The sequence below is a fragment of the Phocoena sinus genome, chromosome 1, assembly GCF_008692025.1.
Source record: "Phocoena sinus isolate mPhoSin1 chromosome 1, mPhoSin1.pri, whole genome shotgun sequence".
Lineage (NCBI taxonomy): Eukaryota > Metazoa > Chordata > Mammalia > Artiodactyla > Phocoenidae > Phocoena > Phocoena sinus.
This window is the reverse complement of record NC_045763.1, coordinates 141,007,593-141,028,756: the sequence shown is the minus strand read 5'-3', so window position 1 is coordinate 141,028,756 and position 21,164 is coordinate 141,007,593. Positions and strand designations below refer to the sequence as shown.

Here is a 21,164-nt window from a genome sequence, read left to right as displayed (position 1 = left end):
CTATGAGTCACAGAAAACACGGTCTCTATAGGATTTATTAGTCAATTTTTTGTACCCTACTTTGTTTCAAAAAAGGATTTGAAGAGTCTCTCATTGAGACTTAAGATACAGGGTAAACTGAGTGAAAAAAGAGGAGAAAATGCCAACATATGAATCAAATATATCAATCTCAAATAGTAAGGCCAAGCCACAAATTTGGTCCTGTTAACAGGAGATCTATTAAATCAATTATCTGAAGGTTAAAAAGCAATTACTGTGAAGCATCAGTTTTCTTAATAAGACCAGAAGTTTCTTAAGAGTCTTAAAAATGATAATGATACATTGAGCAATAAGTAGAGTACATAAAGAGAGGGATGTACTCAAGTGCATATCATGGGTTCTTTAACTTACCGTTACTAGCACAATGGCCAATAAAGTACTTAGGCTTCACTGTTAGGAGCTCAATTCTCTATTGGGGGTTTGAATAAGGGTGAGAAGCAAAAGCTCAGTTATTAAGCTGAGTATATACAGAGTTTCCACATCTTGTGGAAGTACAAGATATCTGCTCAGAGAGAACAACAGGACTAATACAATTTTAGCCTGGAGAAAGGCACACAGAATACCAAACTTCAGTGAGCGAGAGACTGAAACTTCTTAAGAGATGAACTGAACTGTCCTGCAAGTTAAGAATAAGAGTTGCCAAGTTTGAAGGCATCTATCAAATGTAATGGTGGTCATCCAATCAATAATTAACAGGGCCAGCTATCCATTAAGGCTACTCTCAAATCATGATAGTAAGATCTACCTTCTGCATTATGCAAGTGTTCTGTCTCTATCTTAACCAAAAGTGATGCCAAATCCTTACAAGGTACAGGCTTGAAAGAAAACATCTGATAAGGGATTTGCATCCAGAGCTCTCTAAGCTCAATAAAACCATCCAGTTTTCAAATGGGCAAAAGGTTTAGAACAAGACACTCCACCAAAGAAGATAAATGGAGTCTAATAATAACATGAAAACATGCGTACTGTCATAGATCATTAGGAAAACGTAAAAAGCAAAATGACAACTGGAGCTCTCAAATTGCTGGAGGAATTACAAAATTGTAAGGTCAGTTTGGAAAAAGTTTGACACTTTTTTATAAAGTTAAGTATCCTATGACACAGTAATCCCATTCCTAGGTATTTACCCAAGTGAAATGAAAACCTGTTCTTACAGAAACCTGTGTGTGAATATAGCAGCTTTACTCATAATCACCAAAAACTGAAAATTCAAATATCCTTCCAACTGGTGAATGAATGGAAGGGCACATGAATAAAATGGAATACTACTCAGGAATAAAAACAGTGAAGTATTTATTGATAAAACAGCATGGATGGATCCTCAGAAGCATCATGCTAAGTGAAAAGCCAGCTTCAAAAGCCTCCATTTGCATAGCATTCTGGAAAAGAGAGCTACATGGATAGCAGACACATCAGTGGCTTCCTGAGATGGGGATGGGAGTTGGCTACAAAGGGGCGGGCACAAGGGAATTTCGAGGAGCAATGGAACTCATTACTTGAGTGTGCTGGTGATTATGTGATTGTGTTTGACAAAACTCAAAACTACAGTTTTACACTTTTGTCTTTCTAGCTTAACCAAACCTTTAAAGGGAAAAGCCTTTTTTAAAAAGTCTAGGACATGTCAATATTTTACCTGACTGGAAATCGCATCAGGGAACCGTTCATCCCCACTGGCCATGCAAGCGTTATGTACTGAGTTAATGTAGTTCAGCAATAACCATTAGTCTACAATAAAGAGTTGCGAAGGCTAGGATATTGAATTTGGTTTGTAGTTAGGAGCAGCGAGCCATGTTGGTAACTGAGATTTGAGTGTCTTACTGCCTTACCTTATAGGTTCATAGCTGTAAATTCTGCTCAAGCTCATGGAGTTGCTTATTTTCACTGGAGTGGGGTTTTCTGTTGTTTGTTGGCAAAATAGCTTAAAGAGCCACCAACTGGGAGGGAGACTGGACTGCCAGTCCAATCTAAATCAGAAAAGGAGTATGGGTGGCAGCACTTCCTAAGTGGAGGATGCATTTCATTATTCAGTAGTGAGGTATATTCCCTCTGATAAGATAAAGGTAACTTCATCCCATCTCACACGGTAGGGAGCTAAAAGGCTCCAATAGATAGGTGGGCGTGGGGAGATGTCACATCAGGAGTATGAACAATAAAAGCTAGGTTCTTAAGGGAGACCACAATACTAAATAATTGTGGATCAACCCTGAAAGGATGAAAGGACTTGTGTTTTAAGATGATGTCTAAAAGATCAAGGAAATAAAGTTTCAGGTTTGTCTTGTGTCCCCTGTCTTTCATGACAGGCAAAGACAATGATAGGAGAGTGAAATCAACCCATCTATGAAGTTCCAATCTGTGCAGTCCCAAGTGCCCACTGCAGGTCCTAACAGGAGGACCCAGTAGGGTACAACAGACTCTAAGTCTTTAGCCAGCTTTTCTTTGGCTTAGAATGCTGGAAGAGCTGTGGCCTGGCCAAGCCAGAGGACCCTCCCTGGTCCTTTCCAGAAGGAAATGGACTATCTTGTGGAAGTAAGCTGGAAAAGGCTACAGTAAAATGGTTCCAGGAACTTTGCTGTCAAAATCCTCAGGGATGCTTCTCAGGAAGTTATCACCAGCTCCTCACTAAGGCAAGACTTTATGTAGAGAGCCCTTGCCCTCATGTGACTTTTCCCATCAGTCCCTTCTGGTTCATGGCATGCTTATGAAGCTTCTGCCCCAAATATAATAGCTATGTTTACTGAATGGAGATTTTAAAACCTGGAGTTCTAAAGATATGATAATTTCCCATGAAAACAAACTTACCAAGGTGGGGCTTAGGATCCTTATGTCAAACTGAGTTACTCCAATCCAGAGAGGAGACCCAGAAAAGAGCGAGCAGGGGATGGGAGGAAAGGGATTCCTCAACTCCCACACTGTACTGTTAGAAAAAAAGTATAAAGTTTAAGATAAGAAAAGAAGGCAACAAAAAGAAGAAAAAAAAACCCCAAAACCCTTACATTTCAAAGAAACAAACACTAAAAAAATTTTAAAGAATGTCTTCTAAAGATAAAAATAAGACTAGAAAGTTAAAACATTTTCACATATCAAAATAAATATTTAGTGCTTCCCTGGTGGCGCAGTGGTTGAGAGTCTGCCTGCCGATGCAGGGGACATGGGTTCGTGCCCCGGTCTGGGAGGATCCCACATGCTGCAGAGCGGCTGGGCCCGTGAGCCATGGCCGCTGAGCCTGCGCATCTGGAGCCTGTGCTCCGCAACAGGAGAGGCCACAACAGTGAGAGGCCCGTGTACCGCAAAAAAAAAAAATTTTAAAAAGGTTGAAAATTGACAAATTAACGTACAAAGTGAAAGACACATAGATTAGGATAAAATTAAAATCCACATGCATAGGGTGAAACACGTAGAAGTATTCAGATGATAGGAGTGAAAAGAAATTTCCTAAAAAGTATAACATATTAAAAAGATAAGAGAGAAAAAGGGAGGTAATGAAGCGCAGCAAGGAGTTCCCTGGCGGCCCAGGGGTTAGGACTCTGCGCTTTCACTGCAGTGGCCCACGGTTCAATCCCTAGTCAGGGAACTAAGATCCTGCAAGCTGCGACCAAAACAACAACAACAGCAACAAAAACAAAGCAGGGCAAAACTCAATAACAACTAGAAGCAGCTGAGGGATAAAAGTCTGAAGAAATCTTTGGTAGGGGGAGGGGATGGAAAAGGAAAGAGGCAGACAGCAGAGGTGCTCTGGAAGCTTCTCCTTCTACCCAGGCTCATATCCCTGAGGGCACTTTGAGCGCCAGGAGGAGGTGTGGCTTTCTAAGCAAACAAAGCTCATCAGATCCTTCTTCCTGCTAGTGGGCATCCTGCATAGTTCTCTTTCATTGGAGGTTCACTTTTATAATCATACCTGTATGCAGTTCAGAAAAAAAATTGGAAGTAAAATGAAAAGCAAAATCACTAAAAATAATTCATTGCTTTTTTAAAAAAATAAATTAACATTTATAATAGAGTACCAAATTAGATTTAATCTAATGTATTAACAAAAGCATAATATACTTTAGTAAACAAGGATTTCCATAGATGGTATTTATAACTAAAGAAGAAGTCAGTTAAACACTTGGTTTAGCCAGGGGCAAACATCAGCCACTGCTACCTGATAAATCCATGCTGTTTCACATTTAAGAGGACACTGAGCAGAGGGGTCTCCCTGTTTATCCCATGAGAAATGCACTGAGAAGTGACAAGGCCAGGGAAGAAAAGAGGCTACTGCAGCAAGTTGGAGCCCAAGTCAAAATTCTACTTCCCTTACCTTGGGGGAAGTAGAAGGGATACGTATTATGTATTGTGTCTACATGGAAGACAGTTTGATCATAAAACAGCCCAGGGTAAGATTTCTCTTGTGGAATATGGTGAGCATGGTCATGTCCTAATTCTTTCTTGAGGTCTGGAAACGTCTCTGGTCACATACCCATATTTATTGTTGAGAGAGATGCTAACACTGTGTCCTGGGCCTTCCTCAGATGCCGCAGTGGCTCTTGCCCTAAGATGACCAAAAAGATGGCTCTCCTTTCCTTAGACACACTGGCTCAGTATTAGGAGTAGAGGTAGGGAGGTAAAGTCAACTTCAGACAAGTTGAGTTCACAGTTTATCCCACAATGGACACATTAGAACCTCAATGAGATTGTCAGTAATAGGCAATTATCTTTTTGTACTTATGAGACATTGACATTTGAGACATTTCTTAAGACATTTCTTGCAAGTCTCCCGGGTTTGGCACAAAAGGTTGAAAGCTACTCTTGTTCCTGAAGATAGATGCAGTTCCTTCTAAGTTACAAAATCAGCACTTAGGTTCTATAGTTGAGCATGTCTTCACACCATCCCCTCTTTTTGGCCTCCATATAGACGGAGGCATTGCACTGTTGCATGGTATGTTCCATCTCAACCAGTTGGCGGCATCCGATGGTTAACTTTTCCCTAGGGGATAAAGAAATTTTATATCACTACAAGAGAGCTAGTCAGATAAATGAAAAAAATCTTAATACAACAGGAGAACACTGGGATTTGAAATACATTATTTGATATCTGAGAGCGAAAATGCCAAAGTTATGGATCCTTAGCCCAAACCAAACAACATGGGAGGATAAGCACTTAGCAGCACGGGTTCGCAGACAGTCAACATGGAGATGATTTTGGTGCAATTCCTTCATTCAGGAATAAAGCTTCCCATGGCAGACCTGCTGTCAACAAGAACACTGTGGAGTAGATCACATATTTTTGTTTTATTTTGCTTGGGAGTTAGAGAACAGGTAAACTGGAGGATACTAAGAGGGTGTACCTCCAGACCGGAACAGACACTGGCGAGGGGATAGGAAGTTGACAGAGCTTCAACTCTTAAAGAGAACTGTCAAGATAGGTAACCTAGTCATTAACAAATGAATACTAGATAATTACTCTAAACCAGAGGTGGGGAAGCAGGGAGTAAAGGCCTGATATGTGCCATGACTACTCACAATTTTATCTAAGATGAAGCCTGGCTGGACTCTCAAAAGCTGACAGGAGGCCTACAAGCTGTGAGGTCTTTAAGTTATCGGTTAGAGCACCAATCATTATACATGGTGTCTATAGAGTTCAAATCTCATGGAAACCTATTTAAATCTATTGAGAGATGGTCTACATAAGTTCACGAAGAATACCCAGTACCCAGTACAGCATCTGGTATATAAAGGTGTTCAAGAAATGGCAGTTATGAAAATTACACTGTTATGACTTCTTTGGCTTCTAAGATTGCTCTGAACCATGTCCAGAGTGTCGGGGAGGACTTCCAGCTACCTTTGCACACTGCCCCTCCTCTGCCCCTCCACCCTCACGGATCCCTTGATGCAGGGTACGAAGAAAAAAGAAGTCAATCAGAGCTCAAGGACTAGGATGAGAGCTAGGAGCCGCAGCAAAGTAAATACACTGTATTTTGAGCAGCCTCACTTCCTGAAGACGTGTGGCTTCCCTGGGGCTGGCTGAAACCTGACTTTTGGCTTTGTGTTACTCTAGTCCTGTTTCCTGCATTTGGAGTGCTTAAAATCAGTGTTATGTCATTGCCAGTTCTTTATAACTGCTCAGAAAATGATCTTCCGAAGACCCTAAGAGGTCCAAAATTGGAGAGATGTAAAATGTCTTCTTATAAACTTGAAAATGAAATAAAAAGGGGAGGCCCCTATTCCTGTTCTTGGTTACTTATTCCACATGTGGAAGAAAATTCCTTAGTAACTAGACTTTTAATCTATTTCGATGTCTTTTCTTTTTCTTCTCCTCTTTTTTCCTCCTCTCATAGTTAAGAGGAGAGCCCTATCCCCTCTTTTCATCCTAATGGCATTTGGTTTTATTTGTGGGAGTCAGCATTCTGACAATGGATTATCACCTACAGATTTTGTTTCCTGCATCAAGTTGTCATTGCTGGCTGAGGAAAGTACCAGGTGTTTTTCATCACATGTGTTGGGTCTATACTAGACTATGAAGATAGTCTAGATTATATGTAGAATGGCAGAATATTAGATATGGCAGAATATTAACACTTTTGTCTACCATTCTGTAGCATCCCCGATGAATCATCTCACCTTGGCTTTCACCTCTTGGTGATGAGATATTTACAACTGAGAGAAAGGCCATTACATATTTTGATATCTCTTAATTGCTAGAAAGTTCTTCCTTTACATTGGGCCTTAAAAAATTACCTATCTGACCTGTCTGCCTAAATTAAAACAAAACAAAAAGTTGCTATTCTTATTTCTTCTAATAGTACAAATATTTTATGTCCCTTACAGTGACACTATTTCTCTTTTCCAAACTAAACAATCCCAACTCCTAATCCTTTCTGGAACAAAGCTCGAGACTGGAGGTTGCTTCTAGTTCTGCAATTCTATATTGCTCATGAAACTTCTAGAGAACTGCCGCTGTCTTTCTAAATTGTCCTATTATGAGTATCAAACTTAATTTGACCAAATCTCAGATGGGTCAAAATAACTGGAAATTTGATCAGATCAATTAAAAAATAATTCCAGTGGTTATCTGACTCATTTCCATAGCTAGTTTTGTCAAAGTGGCATGGCAGTAGTGTATTTAAGTGCCCTAACTCCAATATTTGATGCAGTTTTTCCAAAATCCTTTTTAGGTACAAGAAAAACGTCTACAATGGATATGTTTTACAACTCTCTCAATGTTTCTATACATTTGCAATGTGTATCTCAAATAAAGGAAAAATGGAATACAGTGTAGTGCATATAAAAACAGTATATAAACAGTTTCTGATTCAGAAGGTCTGGGCTGGAGCCTTAGAGTTTGCATTCCTTGCAAGTTCCCAGGTGGTGCTGACACTCAGGTCCAGGAACCGCAGCTCTAATGTAATCTAGAAGATACTACCATGGAGCCAATTCCTGGAGTCAGAAAGCAGTAATCCCTGAAAGCAGCCGCTAGAAGGAAAACAAAGCTGCTCCTGATACACAGGCCTCAGGCGGCATATTATGTGGATACGCCAGGTACTTTATGGAGCTGATGTCACAAACTAATGTGCATTTCACATAGAAAAAATGACCTTAGAGACTTGTCTTGCAAACATGTCAGAACATTCTGTCAAACAAAGTGAATTAAATACTGTTCCTAACTTATTTCTCATATACGTAGAAGATATCACACATAAGATATTTGTTTGATAATCTTGTTATAATTTACCATCCTGGATTTTCTGAGCAAACTCCTCATCTGCTCAGGGTAAGCAGTGCTCAGACCCCACTGGCAAGAGCGAAAGCTATAACAAAGAACCTACAAATTGCAGAAGACAGAAAACACTGATTTATACATATAAACACCAAGGTTCTACTGTGTCATGGAATTCAACTTTTGATCAAAGCTACTTTCAATCTGAAACCTTAATTACTTGCTTTATCAGAACCTACAAAATAGTTTTCTGTTCTTGAGCTACTTAATTTCCTCCCTAGTGCAATAAATATGGTGTTGGGCACATCATAGCCTCTTCCTTCACAAGGAACACTTTACAAATCAAAAACAAAGATTAGCAAATTCAGACAATCTAAGTAACTGTCTTTGCCAAGTTAAATCATTCTTCTGTTTTCACCTCTGAGTCACAGGGAAACTCTGCTACCTCGTATCTATTGTGTTTGGCTCTGTGTCTAGTATAGACTACTGAAACGAAAAGAACCTCTGTCTTCTGGCAGCTTACATGAGCAGTGGAGTACACCAGAGGCTAATATGGGAGGGACCATTCACTGAAAATATGGCAAATAATTTCAAAACAAACAACAGAGTAACAAATCTAAAAGCTAATAACCAAAAGCCCATTGAACAGCAATCCCCATTTTCCAATGCATTCAAGATATTAGATGTATTTGAATTCTCTTAAAACTCACACTTTTAGGATATAAGAGGGAGCTTATTAATTAATATCATAATTCAAATCCCTGGCATAGTAAGTGGAAGGAAAACAAAGAAGAGAAAAATGGGTACTACCACTTTAACTTTGAACATTCAAGCTTGACCCTTGCACCCTCCCCCCTGCAAAAAACAAACAAACAAAAATCCAAAACCTCCAAAGTATTTAAACAGTAAGCTGAAGTCAAAATAATTTTAGACATTTGATTGAAACCATCCTGCAAGGGACTCTGCCCTCCAAGTTATATATGGTGACCTTTCTACACCTTCAAAAGTATCACTAAGGTTGGAAGACATTATATTTTTGATACAAATCTCATGTACACAAACCTTTACATGTAGAGTAGTTGTAAAGATATATAAATAAGAGTACAACTGATTAATTGAGAGTCTGAATATCAGGGTAAAAAACCATTTTCACCCCCAGCTACAACAGATAATGCATGCCCCACTGGCTTCAGATTTTCTTAGAAAACTTACTTTAATCTAGTGAGTGAGTGAATTTTCATAGTTATGCTGCCTAGTAACATTTGTGTATGATTATCAATCCTAGTGCCTTGATATCACCAAATATATTTATCAATCTAGAGTTTTACCAGTAGAAGCACCTTGATAATTAACTCTGTCACCATGTCTTCTCATACAATTTTATAGCTACACAAATATATCTGCAAATTACAAATGGCAAATAAACTGTGGTTTAGTGATACAGTGGCACATTACATAGCAGTAAAAATACCATCAGTTCTGTTACAGTTCTTGTTTACAACACAAGAATTTGTTGCAGCACCATCAATACATTAAGGAACAATTTGAGCACAACAAAAATTTTGCATTTTCTTAAACAGGATTTCAACAGTGAAAAATGCTAGATGAACAGAGAAAACTGCACCACAGCTGAACCAAACTGCTTAGGAATATACACAATACACACATGCATGTACTTCAAATATGTACCAGCTACCTCAGCTTTCCTCCTGTTATGAGCCACAACTATTCATATCTGGTGCTACACCCTTATATCCAATTTCAGATTCTACCACATCACACTAATCCACAGGCTACAACCTTTCCTATGATCAGGTCCATAGCAAACTTCACTTTCTTTTAAAGGTAAAGTGTTAGATTTATTTTAGGACTTATGTGTTTTTTAACCATTTTTTAACCATTTTAGGACAATTTGTCCTAAAATGTGTAAAACTGTGATACTATTTAGATTAGGTTCCTATCTTTTTTTCAATGTCCTTTATTAAGTTTGTTTTTTTTTTTCGGTACGTGGGCCTCTCACTGCTGTGACCTCTCCTGTTGCAGAACACAGGCTCTGGACGCGCAGGCCCAGCGGCCATAGTGCGCAGGCCCAGTGGCCATGGCTCACGGGCCCAGCCGCTCCGCGGCATGTGGGATCTTTCCGGACCGGGGCACGAACCCGTGTCCCTTGCATCAGCAGGCGGACTCTCAACCACTGTGCCACCAGGGAAGTCCACTTATTAAGTTTGTGAGTGACGTACCCCAACTCCACCTTTTCTATGAGACCTGTGGCTTTTATTGCATGAATTTTCATAGTTCAGTATGCAGTATGCAATCTGCATAACAGTGATACTTAGGAACACATATGTCATGTTATAATAGAACTGAGTGTAAACTGACTATTGCTCCATGCCTCAATGTGGATGAATCTCAATGTTGAAATAAGGAACAATACGAAGAGGGAAGACAGCAGAAGCAAGAAGAACAATTCTGCAGCCTGTGGAAGGAAAACCACATTCGCAGAAAGACAGACAAAATGAAAAGGCAGAGAACTTTGTACCAGATGAAGTAACAAGCTAAAACCCCAGAAAAACAACTAAATGAAGTGGAGATAGCAACCCTCCAGAAAAAGAATTCAGAATAATAATAGTGAAGATGATCCAGGACCTTGGAAAAAGAATGGAGGCAAAGATTGAGAAGATGCAAGAAATGTTTAACAAAGACCTAGAAGAATTAAAGAACAAACAAACAGAGATGAACAATACAATAACGGAAATGAAAACTACACTAGAAGGAATCAATAGCAGAATAACTGAGGCAAAAGAACGGATAAGTGACCTGGAAGACAGAACGGTGGAATTCACTGCTGCAGAACGGAATAAATAAAAAACAATGAAAAGAAATGAAGACAGCCTAAGAGACCTTTGGGACAACATTAAGTGCAACAACATTCGCATTTATAGGAGTCCCAGAAGGAGAAGAAAGAGAGAAAGGACCTGAGAAAATATGTGAAGAGATTACAGTCGAAAACGTCCCTAACATGGTTAGGAAATAGCCACCCAAGTCCAGGAAGCGCAGAGAGTCCCAGGCAGGATAAACCCAAGCAGAAACAGGCCGAGACACATAGTAATCAAATTGACAAACATTAAAGACAAAGAAAAATTATTGAAAGCAACAAGGGAAAACGACAAATAACATACAAGGGAACTCCCATAAGGTTAACAGCTGATTTCTCAACAGAAACTCTACAAGCCAGAAGGGAGCGGCACGATATATTTAAAGTGATGAAAGGGAAGAACCTACAACCAAGATTACTCTACCCAGCAAGGATCTCATTCAGATTCGACAGAGAAATCAAAAGCTTTACAGACAAGCAAAAGTTAAGAGAATTCAGCACCACCGAATCAGCTCTACAACAAATGCTAAAGGAAATTCTCTAAGGGGGAGACACAAAAGAAGAAAAGGACCAACAAACACAAACCCATAACAATTAAGAAATGGTAACAGGAACTTACACATCGATAATTACCTTAAATGTGAATGGATTAAATGCTCCAACCAAAAGACACAGGCTCGCTGAATGGATACAAAAACAAGACCCATACATATGCTGTCTACAAGTGACCCACATCAGACCTAGGACACATACAGACTGAAAGTGAGGGGATGGAAAAAGATATTACATGCAAGTGGAAATCAAAAGAAAGCTGGAGTAGCAATACTCATATCAGATAAAATAGACTTAAAAATAAAGAATGTTACAAGAGACAAGGAAGGACACTACATAATGATCAAGAGATCAATCCAAGAAGAAGATATAACAGTTATAAATATATATGCACCCAACACAGAAGCAACTCAATACATAAGGCAACTGCTAACAGCTATAAAAGAGGAAATTGACAGTAACACAACAATAGCAGGGGATGTTAACACCTCCCTTACTCCAATGGACAGATCATCCAGACAGAAAATTAATAAAGAAACACAAGCTTTAAATGACATAATAGACCAGACAGATTTAATTGATATTTATAGGACATTCCATCCAAACACAGCAGATTACACCTTCTTCGCAAGTGCACATGGAACATCCTCCAGGATAGATCACATCTTGGGTCACAAATCAAGCCTTGGTAAATTTAAGAAAACAGAAATCATATCAAGCATCTTTTCCGACCACAACGCTATAAGATTAGAAATCAATTACAGGGAAAAAACCGTAAAAAACACAAACACATAGAGGTTAAACAATATGTTACTAAATAACCAAGAGATCAAAGGAGAAATCGAGGAGGAAACAAAAAAATACCTAGAGAAAAAAGACAACGAAAACACGACGATCCAAAACCTATGGGATGCAGAAAAAGCAGTTCTAAGAGAGAAGATTGTAGCAATACAAGCCTACCTCAAGAAACAAGAGAAATCTCAAAAAAACAATCTAACCTTACACCCAAAGGAACTAGAGAAAGAAGAACAAACAAAACCCAAAGTTAGTTGAAGGAAAGAAATCATAAAGATCAGAGCAGAAATAGATGAAATAGAAACAAAGAAAACAATAGCAAAGATCAAGAAAACTAAAAGCTGGTTCTTTGAGAAGGTAAACAAAATTGATAAACCTTTAGCCAGACTCAACAAGAAAAAGAGAGGACTCAAATCAATAAAATTAGAAATGAAAAAGGAGAAGTTACAACAGACACCGCAGAAATACAAAGTATCATAAGAGACTACTACAAGCAATTCTATGCCAAGAAAATGGACAATCTGGAAGAAATGGACAAATTCTTAGAAAGGTAAAACCTTCCAAGACTGAAACAGGAAGAAACAGAAAATATGAACAGACCAATCTCAAGTAATGAAATTGAAACTGTGATTAAAAATCCTTCAACGAACAAAAGTCTAGGACCAGATGGCTTCTATGAGGGCACCATCACTCTGATACCAAAACCAGATAAGGATACTACTAAAAAAGAGAATTACAGACCAATATCACTGATGAATATAGATGCAAAAATCCTCAACAAAATACTAGCAAACAGAATCCAACAACACACTGAAAGGATCATACACCATGAACAAGGGATGCAAGGATTCTTCAATATACGCAAATCGATCAATGTGATACACCACATTAACAAATTGAAGAAGAAAAACCATATGATCATCTCAATATATGCAGAAGAAGCTTCTGACAAAATTCAACACCCACTTATGATAAAAACTCTCCAGAAAGCAGCATAGAGGGAACCTACCTCAACATAATAAAGGCCATATACAACAACCCACAGCAAACATCATTCTCAATGGTGAAAAACTGAAAGCATTTCCTCTAATATCAGGAACAAGAAAAGGATATCCATTCTAGCCACTATTATTCAACACAGTTTTGGAAGTCCTAGCCACTGCAATCAAAGAAGTAAAAGAAATAAAAGGAATACAATGGAAAAGAAGAAGTAAAGCTGGCACTGTTTGTAGATGATGTGATACTATACATAGAGGACCCTAAAGATGCCACCAGAAAACTACTAGAGCTAATCAATGAATATGGTAAAGTTGCAGAATACTAAATTAATGCACAGAAATCTCTCACATTCCTATACACTAACAACAAAAGATCAGAAAGAGAAATTAAGGAAACAATCCCATTCACTACTGCAACAAAAATAATTAAATACCTAGGAATAAACCTACCTAAGGAGGTAAAAGACCAGTACTCAGAAAACTATAAGACACTGATGAAAGAAATCAAGATGACATAAACAGATGGAGAGATATACCATGTTCTTGGATTGGAAGAATCAATATTGTGAAAATGACTATTCTACCCAAAGCAATCTACAGATTCAATGCAATCCCTATCAAATTACCAATGGCATTTTTTTACAGAACTGTAACAAAAAATCTTAAAATTTGTATGGAGACACAAAAGACCCCGAATAGACAAAGCAGTCTTGTGGGAAGAAAACAGAGGTGGAGGAATCAAGACTCCCTGACTTCAGACTATACTACAAAGCTACATTAATCAAGACAATATGGTATTGGCACAAAAATAGAAATATAGATCAATGGAAACAGGAGAGAAAGCCTAGAGAGGAACCCATGCACCTATGGTCAACTAATCTATGACAAAGGAGGCAAGGATATACCATGGAGAAAAGACAGTCTCTTCAATAAGTGGTGCTGGGAAAACTGGACAGCTACATGCATGTAAAAGAATGAAATTAGAACACTCCCTAACACCATACACAAAAATAAACTCAAAATGGATTAAAGACCTAAATGTAAGGCCGGACACTATAAAACACTTAGAGGAAAATATAGGAAGAACACTCTTTGACATAAATCACAGCAAGATCTCTTTTGATCCACCTCCTAGAGTAATGGAAGTATAAACAAATGGGACCTAATGAAACTTAAAAGCTTTTGCAAAGCAAAGGAAACTACAAACAAGACAAAAAGACAACCCTCAGAATGGGAGAAAATATTTGCAAATGAATCAACAGACAAAGGATTAATCTCCAAAATTATAAACAGCTCATGCAGCTCAATATTAAAAAAACAAACAACCCAATCCAAAAATGGGCAGAAGACCTAAATAGACATTTCTCCAAAGAAGACATACAGATGGCCAAGAAGCACATGAAAAGCTGCTCAACATGACTAATTATTAGAGAAATGCAAATCAAAACTACAATGAGGTATCACCTCACACCAGTTAGAATGGGCATCATCAGAAAATATACAAACAACAAATGCCGGAGAGGGTGTGGAGAAAAGGCAACCCTCTTGCACTGTTGGTGGGAATGTAAATTGATACAGCCACTATGGAGAACAGTATGGAGGTTCCTTAAAAAACCAAAAATAGAATTACCATAGGACCCAGCAATCCCACTACTGGGCATATACCCAGAGAAAACCATAATTCAAAAATACACATGCACCCCAATGTTCATTGCAGCACTATTTACAATAGACAGGTCATGAAAGCAACCTAAATGCCTATCGACAGATGAATGGATAAAGAAGATGTGGTACATATATACAACGGAATATTACTCAGCCATAAGAAGGAACGAAATTGGGTCATTTGTAGAGATGTGGATGGATCTAGAGACTGTCATACAGAGTGAAGTCAGTCAGAAAGAGAAAAACAAATATTGTATATTAACGCATATATGTGGAACCTAGAAAAATGGTACAGATGAACCAGTCTGCAGGGCAGAAATGGAGACACAGATGTAGAGAACAAACGTATGGACACGAAGGGGGGAAGTGGCGGGGGTGGTGGTGGTGGTAGGAGGAACTGGGAGATTGGGATTGACATATATACTCTAATATGTATAAAATAGATAACTAATAAGAACCTGTTGTATAAAAAAAAATAAAATAAAATTCAAAAGAAATAAAAACAAAATAAGCCTGGATTCCCCATTCATATCATCTGAGAGGTTCCCTTTAAAGATGGAGGCTGATGGAAAATTTGAAAATGGCTATCACTTGTAGAATGTATGACCACCATTATTGTATGTAATTTTTGTTTGTTTTTTGGCTGTCTTTCCTCCCCATCCAACAGCCCCCTTCCCCTCCTTTAACATGAGCTAAAGGGCAGAATGGTGTGATGGGAAAAAGAAAAGAAAAATTTTGGTAAAGCTAGTATTTTGATAAGAACCCTAAATACTTCTTTATACATTACTAGTTTCGAAAATAAACTACGAGAATCTTTGGGGAGAAGAACAACAGATTATCAAGATATTTTAAGATGTTCATAGTCTAAAGAAATAGAAACATGGTCAAAGATTTCTGCAGATACTGAACACAGTATTACATAAAGTGGTTTAAAAATGGAAATATGGTCAATGTCCAACATTTAAGGAAATACTTAACTGAATCATGGTACATTTAGACAATGTAAGTATATATAGACATTAAAAATGATGCTTGTTGAGATTCTGGTTACAGAGGTGTGGGTTATTGAGGTTTGTTAAGTTGGAAAATAAATAGCATACACAACCATATATATACAGTATAATCTGTGTAAAAGTATATTAAAAAATGAAATTTATCTGCAATTTCTGCATTTTTATAAGCATGTATTATATTGATTACATAATAAATAAAAATTTTAAGTAAAAACAAACAAACAAAACAATATGGATCAATGGAACAGAACAGAGAGCCCAGAAATAAATCCACACACCAATGGACAATTAATCTTCTACAAAGGAGGCAAGAATATACAGTGGGGTAAAGACAGTCTCTTCAGCAAGTGGGGTTGGGAAAGTTGGACAGCCGTATGTAAACCAATGAAGCTAGAACACACCCTCATACCATACACAAAAATAAACTCAACATGGCTTAAAGACTTAAATATAAGACAAGACACCATAAAACTCCTAGAAGAAAACATAGGCAAAACATTCTCTGACATAAATCGTAGCAATGTTTTCTTTGGTCAGTCTCTCAAGGCAACAGAAATAAAAGCAAATATAAACAAATGGGACCTAATCAAACTTATAAGCTTTTGCACAGCAAAGGAAACCATAAACAAAATGAAAAGACAACCTACAGAATGGGAGAAAATATTGGCAAATGATGCGACTGGCAACAGCTTACTTTCCAAAGTATACAAACAGCTCATACAACTCAACAACAAAAACAAACAACCCAATCGAAAAATGAGCAGAAGACCTAAATAGACATTTCTCCAAAGAAGACATACAGACGGCCAGTAGGCACATGAAAAGATGCTCATCATCCCCAATTATTAGAGAAATGCAAATCAAAATTACAATGAGGTACCATCTCACACCAGTCAGAATGGAAATGGGTGTGAGAAAAAGGGAACCCTTTTACACTGTTGGTGGGAATGTAAATTGGTGCAGCCACCGTGGAAAACAGTATGGAGGTTCTTCAAAAAACTAAAAATAGAGTTGCCATATGATCCAGCAATCCCACTCCTGGGCATACACCCAGACAAAGCTATAATTTGAAAAGATACATGCAGCCCCGTGTTCACAGCAGTACTATTTACAATAGCCAAGACATGGATACAACCTAAATGTCCACTGACAGATGAATGGAGAAAGATGTGGTATACACACACACACACAGACATACACACACACACACACGATGGAATATTACTCAGCCATAAAAAAGAATGAAATAATGCCATTTGCAGCAACAGGGATGGACCTTTTAAGTGAAGTAAGTCAGAAAGACAAATACTGTATGATATCACTTACACGTGGAATCTAAAATATGACACAAATGAACATATCTTTGAAACAAAAACAGACTCACAGATACAGAGAACAGACTTGTGTTTGCCAAGGGGGAGGTGGGGTTGGGGAGAGAAGGATTGGGAGTTGGGGGTTAGCAGATGCAAACTATTACATTTAGAATGGATAAACAACAAGGTCCTACCATATAACACAGAGAACTATATTTGATATCCTGTGATAAACCATAATGGAAAAGAATATGAAAAAGAATATAAATATATATGTATAACTGAGTCACTTTGCTGTACAGCAGAAATTAACACAACACTGTAAATCAACTGTACTTCAATAAAATTATTTTAAAAAACCAATATGGGTTGGGGGTTGGGGGCAGGGGGTATGGGACTGGAGGGCAACCCTGGAAGGGTTAAATAGGTATTTAATCCTCATGAATTTGTCTGCCTTGGCCCAGGATGGCAGGCATATGAGTATTCTTTATACGAGCTGTTCTTCAAAACATAGACTGGGGAATGTAGACTCTTTCAAAGGGTCTGTGAGGTCAAAGGTATTTCCGTAAGACTAAGACGTGATTTGCCTTTTGAATTCTCGTCCTTATGAGAGTGTACAACAGTTTTCCATAGATATGTAACATGGGATTACTGAGACTAAATGCAAAAGAAGCAATGAGAATCTACCTGTCTTCTATTAAGTCAGACATTAAGAGATTTGCAGAAATCTCTTACAAGGCCATGCTTGTAAGTAATATTTTGTGTTTGGAAAAAATTATTTTCATAATTATGTTACTTATCATAACATGTAATTAGCTGTTATTTTTAATTGAATATTTTTAAATTTCTCAGTTCTAATTTCTAATACAGTAAATATAGATAGATAAGACCCACATAAACAAAAGCTCTTAGGGGTGTCCAGTATTTTTAAAAAATATAAAAGAACCTTGATGCCCCAAAGCTTGAGAACCACTTTCAAACTTAAACTTGCTATGTGCATACATACATACACATACAACTCTTATGTATGTATGAGATATTTCATATTTAGAAAGGTTAGGGGCTTCCCTGGTGGCACAGTGGTTAAGAATCCACCTGCCAACGCAGGGGACACGGGTTCGAGCCCTGGTCTGGGAAGATCCCATATGCCGTGGAGCAGCTAAGCCCGTGCGCCACAACTACTGAGCCTGTGCTCTAGAGCCCGCGGGCCACAACTACTGAGCCCACGTGCCGCAACTACTGAAGCCCGCCTGCCTAGAGCCCGTGATCCACAACAAGAGAAGCCACTGCAATGAGAAGCACCGCAATGAAGAGTAGCCCCTGCTCCCCGAAACTAGGGAAAGCCCACACGCAGCAATGAAGACCCAACACAGCCATAAATAAATAAATAAATAAATAAAAATAAAAAAATAAAAAAAAGAAAGGTTAAAAAAATGTCATAGTTTAGTGAAGACGTAAAAAGAACCCTTCAGCACCACCACCAAGTGGTGCTATACATGGTAAAAGAGTGTTACACTGATATATCTACACACAGATATGACTTACCGATACTCAGCCTGTGAAACACAATCATAAAGTTCCTGGGCAGTAAATTTGACATTTTTATTTACCTGAAAAGAACAAAGATATAGCTATTTAAAATGCATATTAAGTCAAATGAGTGGTGAGAGCACAAATAGAATGGCCCATATTCTGAGGAAGCAGAATGTCAAGTTTCTAGTTTTTGCATAAAAAGGACTAAATAATAACAATTAGAAGATCAGTGACCATAATACTAACACTGAACTATGTGTAAAAATATTAGTCCTATTGTTACAACTTAATCTGTTCACAGAACCAGAAGAAGTGAGATGGTCCTGGGGTTAGTGGGAATCTCAAAAGCAGATGATCATTTTATACATCAAACGGACAGAAAAAAAATGTGTAGTACATGAAACACTAAATTCTACCACTACTGGCTCTTATCAACAGATTCATGCATCAATTAGCCTAGCCCTAATGTATTTATTCAATATTTATTTTCTGGGAAAAGTAAATAAATTGTTAAAAAAAATTTTTAACAGCTGTACTTAAAAGACTAGAGTAGATCTGGGGTTCCATATGTAGACTACTGTAAGCACAATCAGCCAACTCTTATTTCATGAATAGAAATAATTCAAGCTGAAAGAAAAATATTCAACTCTAACAACATTTGAATACTATGATTGACACTTCTGAAAGTTATTACTGAATAACTTTCATTTAAACACTAAGGTTATAAACTGTGTGGAAAGATCTACCTGTTTAGGAAAAAGCCTGATTTATAGACATTTTCTGAAGAAATGTGTTTTTCAGACTACTGAGGTCTAAGTATTTAAACTAATATGTTTAAGTTTATAAATATTATAATTCAGAGACAATTTACAACACTATAAAAATATAAAAGTCCTTCATCATACAAGAACTTGTTGTGGCACACGTGGAGAACACACTGAAGGAATCCTGTATTTCTTGCGACTTACCACTGATTTAGACAGTATTGTACTTAAGTTGCAAGGAACAATCTGGAAATTTGTAGAAGGAAATTCTTTTTATCAGATTACCCAAGATATAACCCAGTCTCTAAGTTTTTAGAAATTCTGTATTAGTGAAGGGAAACTAAATGAGACCTGGCTATCTTCTATTCAATTTACTTTTAAAAATACTCAAGCTATTATTAGCCGTATGCAGTTTTTTTTTTTTTTTTCTTTTTGTGCTGTATGCAGGCCTCTCACTGTTGTGGCCTCTCCCATTGCGGAGCACAGGTTCTGGACGCACAGGCTCAGCGGCCATGGCTCATGGGCCTAGCCACTCCGCGGCATGTGGGATCTTCCCGGACCGGGGCACGAACCCGTGTCCCCTGCATCGGCAGGCGGACTCTCAACCACTGCGCCACCAAGGAAGCCCCGTATGCAGTTTTTTGATGAGGAAAAATGCTCCTACCCAGATTTAATTAACACTACTTTAAAGATTTATATCATGAAAGTTTTCTATGGATTTTAGGGTTTTGCTTATTTGCAAAAGTTCTACGAGCTTCCTCAGTATTTTCATAAGGTCACCGTATTTGTATAGAAAATGTTCCATTCACTGAAGGTTAAAAACTCATAGTTTTTAAATATAACAGTTGAAATGTATATAATCCTAAATTTTCACTTAAAATTAGGATTATATATTTATATACAATTAATGTTATTTAATTATACATAATATTTACTATTATATTTAATGATTTATGAAATTGGTGTATAATTGATCATGATTAAGTACTTTATAATTTTTATTAAAATAATCTTCCAAAAATGTTCTAAAATATACATTTAGAGTTAACTTATCAACCAGTCCAATTCCTATTTCTTTACATGTTCTGCCCTGGTCTCAAGGGCCTTTGATATTTTCACTATTGCCCCAACATGCTAGGACCTATAATGTATCCAAACTTAGGCCAGCAAATTTCAACAATCAACACTGCAGATCTTTGATCAGAAGATGAATGGAATAATCTATTCTCTATCAACTGCTAAGAAAAATCAGCTGAAGAACTGATTTTGAACCTGATATAATATGAATACAAAATAGTTTTTGAAGCCATTAGTAGATTTTTAGCAAAAAGTATTTAGATTTATCTTTACTTTAAAAAACAATCATCTATGTACATTTAGACACTTATCCCAGAACGTGGCTGGAGTGTAAGTGTGATGTGGCTCCAGGTTACAGCAGATGACTTATAAAGTAGGCAGTTAATCTACTACTAATAAAGGAAAACTGAAACACAAATTCATGACATACATCACAGGTTCTAGGCTGAAATATACCATTTCATTCTATTCATTAATTCTGATACACGACATTTTAAATTACTCATATTGGGACATTTTAAATTATGCTATTAAATATCATTTAATAATTCCCAGAAAACAAAGAGCTAAAAGATGCCTCCCCATCAGTAAACGTTAGAGTTGTGATTGTAAATGGATTATGGAATTGGTGTCGTTAATTCTTAGCTGTACTATTTACAGTGAATGCCAAATATCAGAAATGACTATATTATTTTTAATTCTTAAAAAATCAAGATTAGAAGGCAAAGGTTAAGTATAAAAATAGCCAAACATCTTAAAAAATTTAAATGGTTGTATCACTGTTTATGATGTGAGACAAATATATCCAATGTAGTAACCGGTACTGGGGAGGAAGTTCTGCTAAGAG

General features: G+C 37.5%; 1 protein-coding gene across 5 annotated transcripts in view; it reads right to left on the bottom strand.

Moving 5' to 3' along the window:
• Positions 1-4,032: 4,032 nt before the first annotated feature.
• The window catches only part of SWT1 (SWT1 RNA endoribonuclease homolog), a 91,292-nt gene continuing 74,160 nt past the window's right edge, over positions 4,033-21,164 (bottom strand). For all 5 annotated transcript variants that reach the window (XM_032610593.1, XM_032610606.1, XM_032610598.1 and 2 more), the window contains 2 exons: positions 18,489-18,553; positions 4,033-5,002 (listed from right to left, as the gene is read on the bottom strand). In XM_032610593.1, coding sequence (XP_032466484.1) covers positions 4,873-5,002; positions 18,489-18,553 — 195 coding nt within the window. In that variant the 3' untranslated portion in view covers positions 4,033-4,872. The remainder of the gene's footprint in view (positions 5,003-18,488; positions 18,554-21,164) is intronic.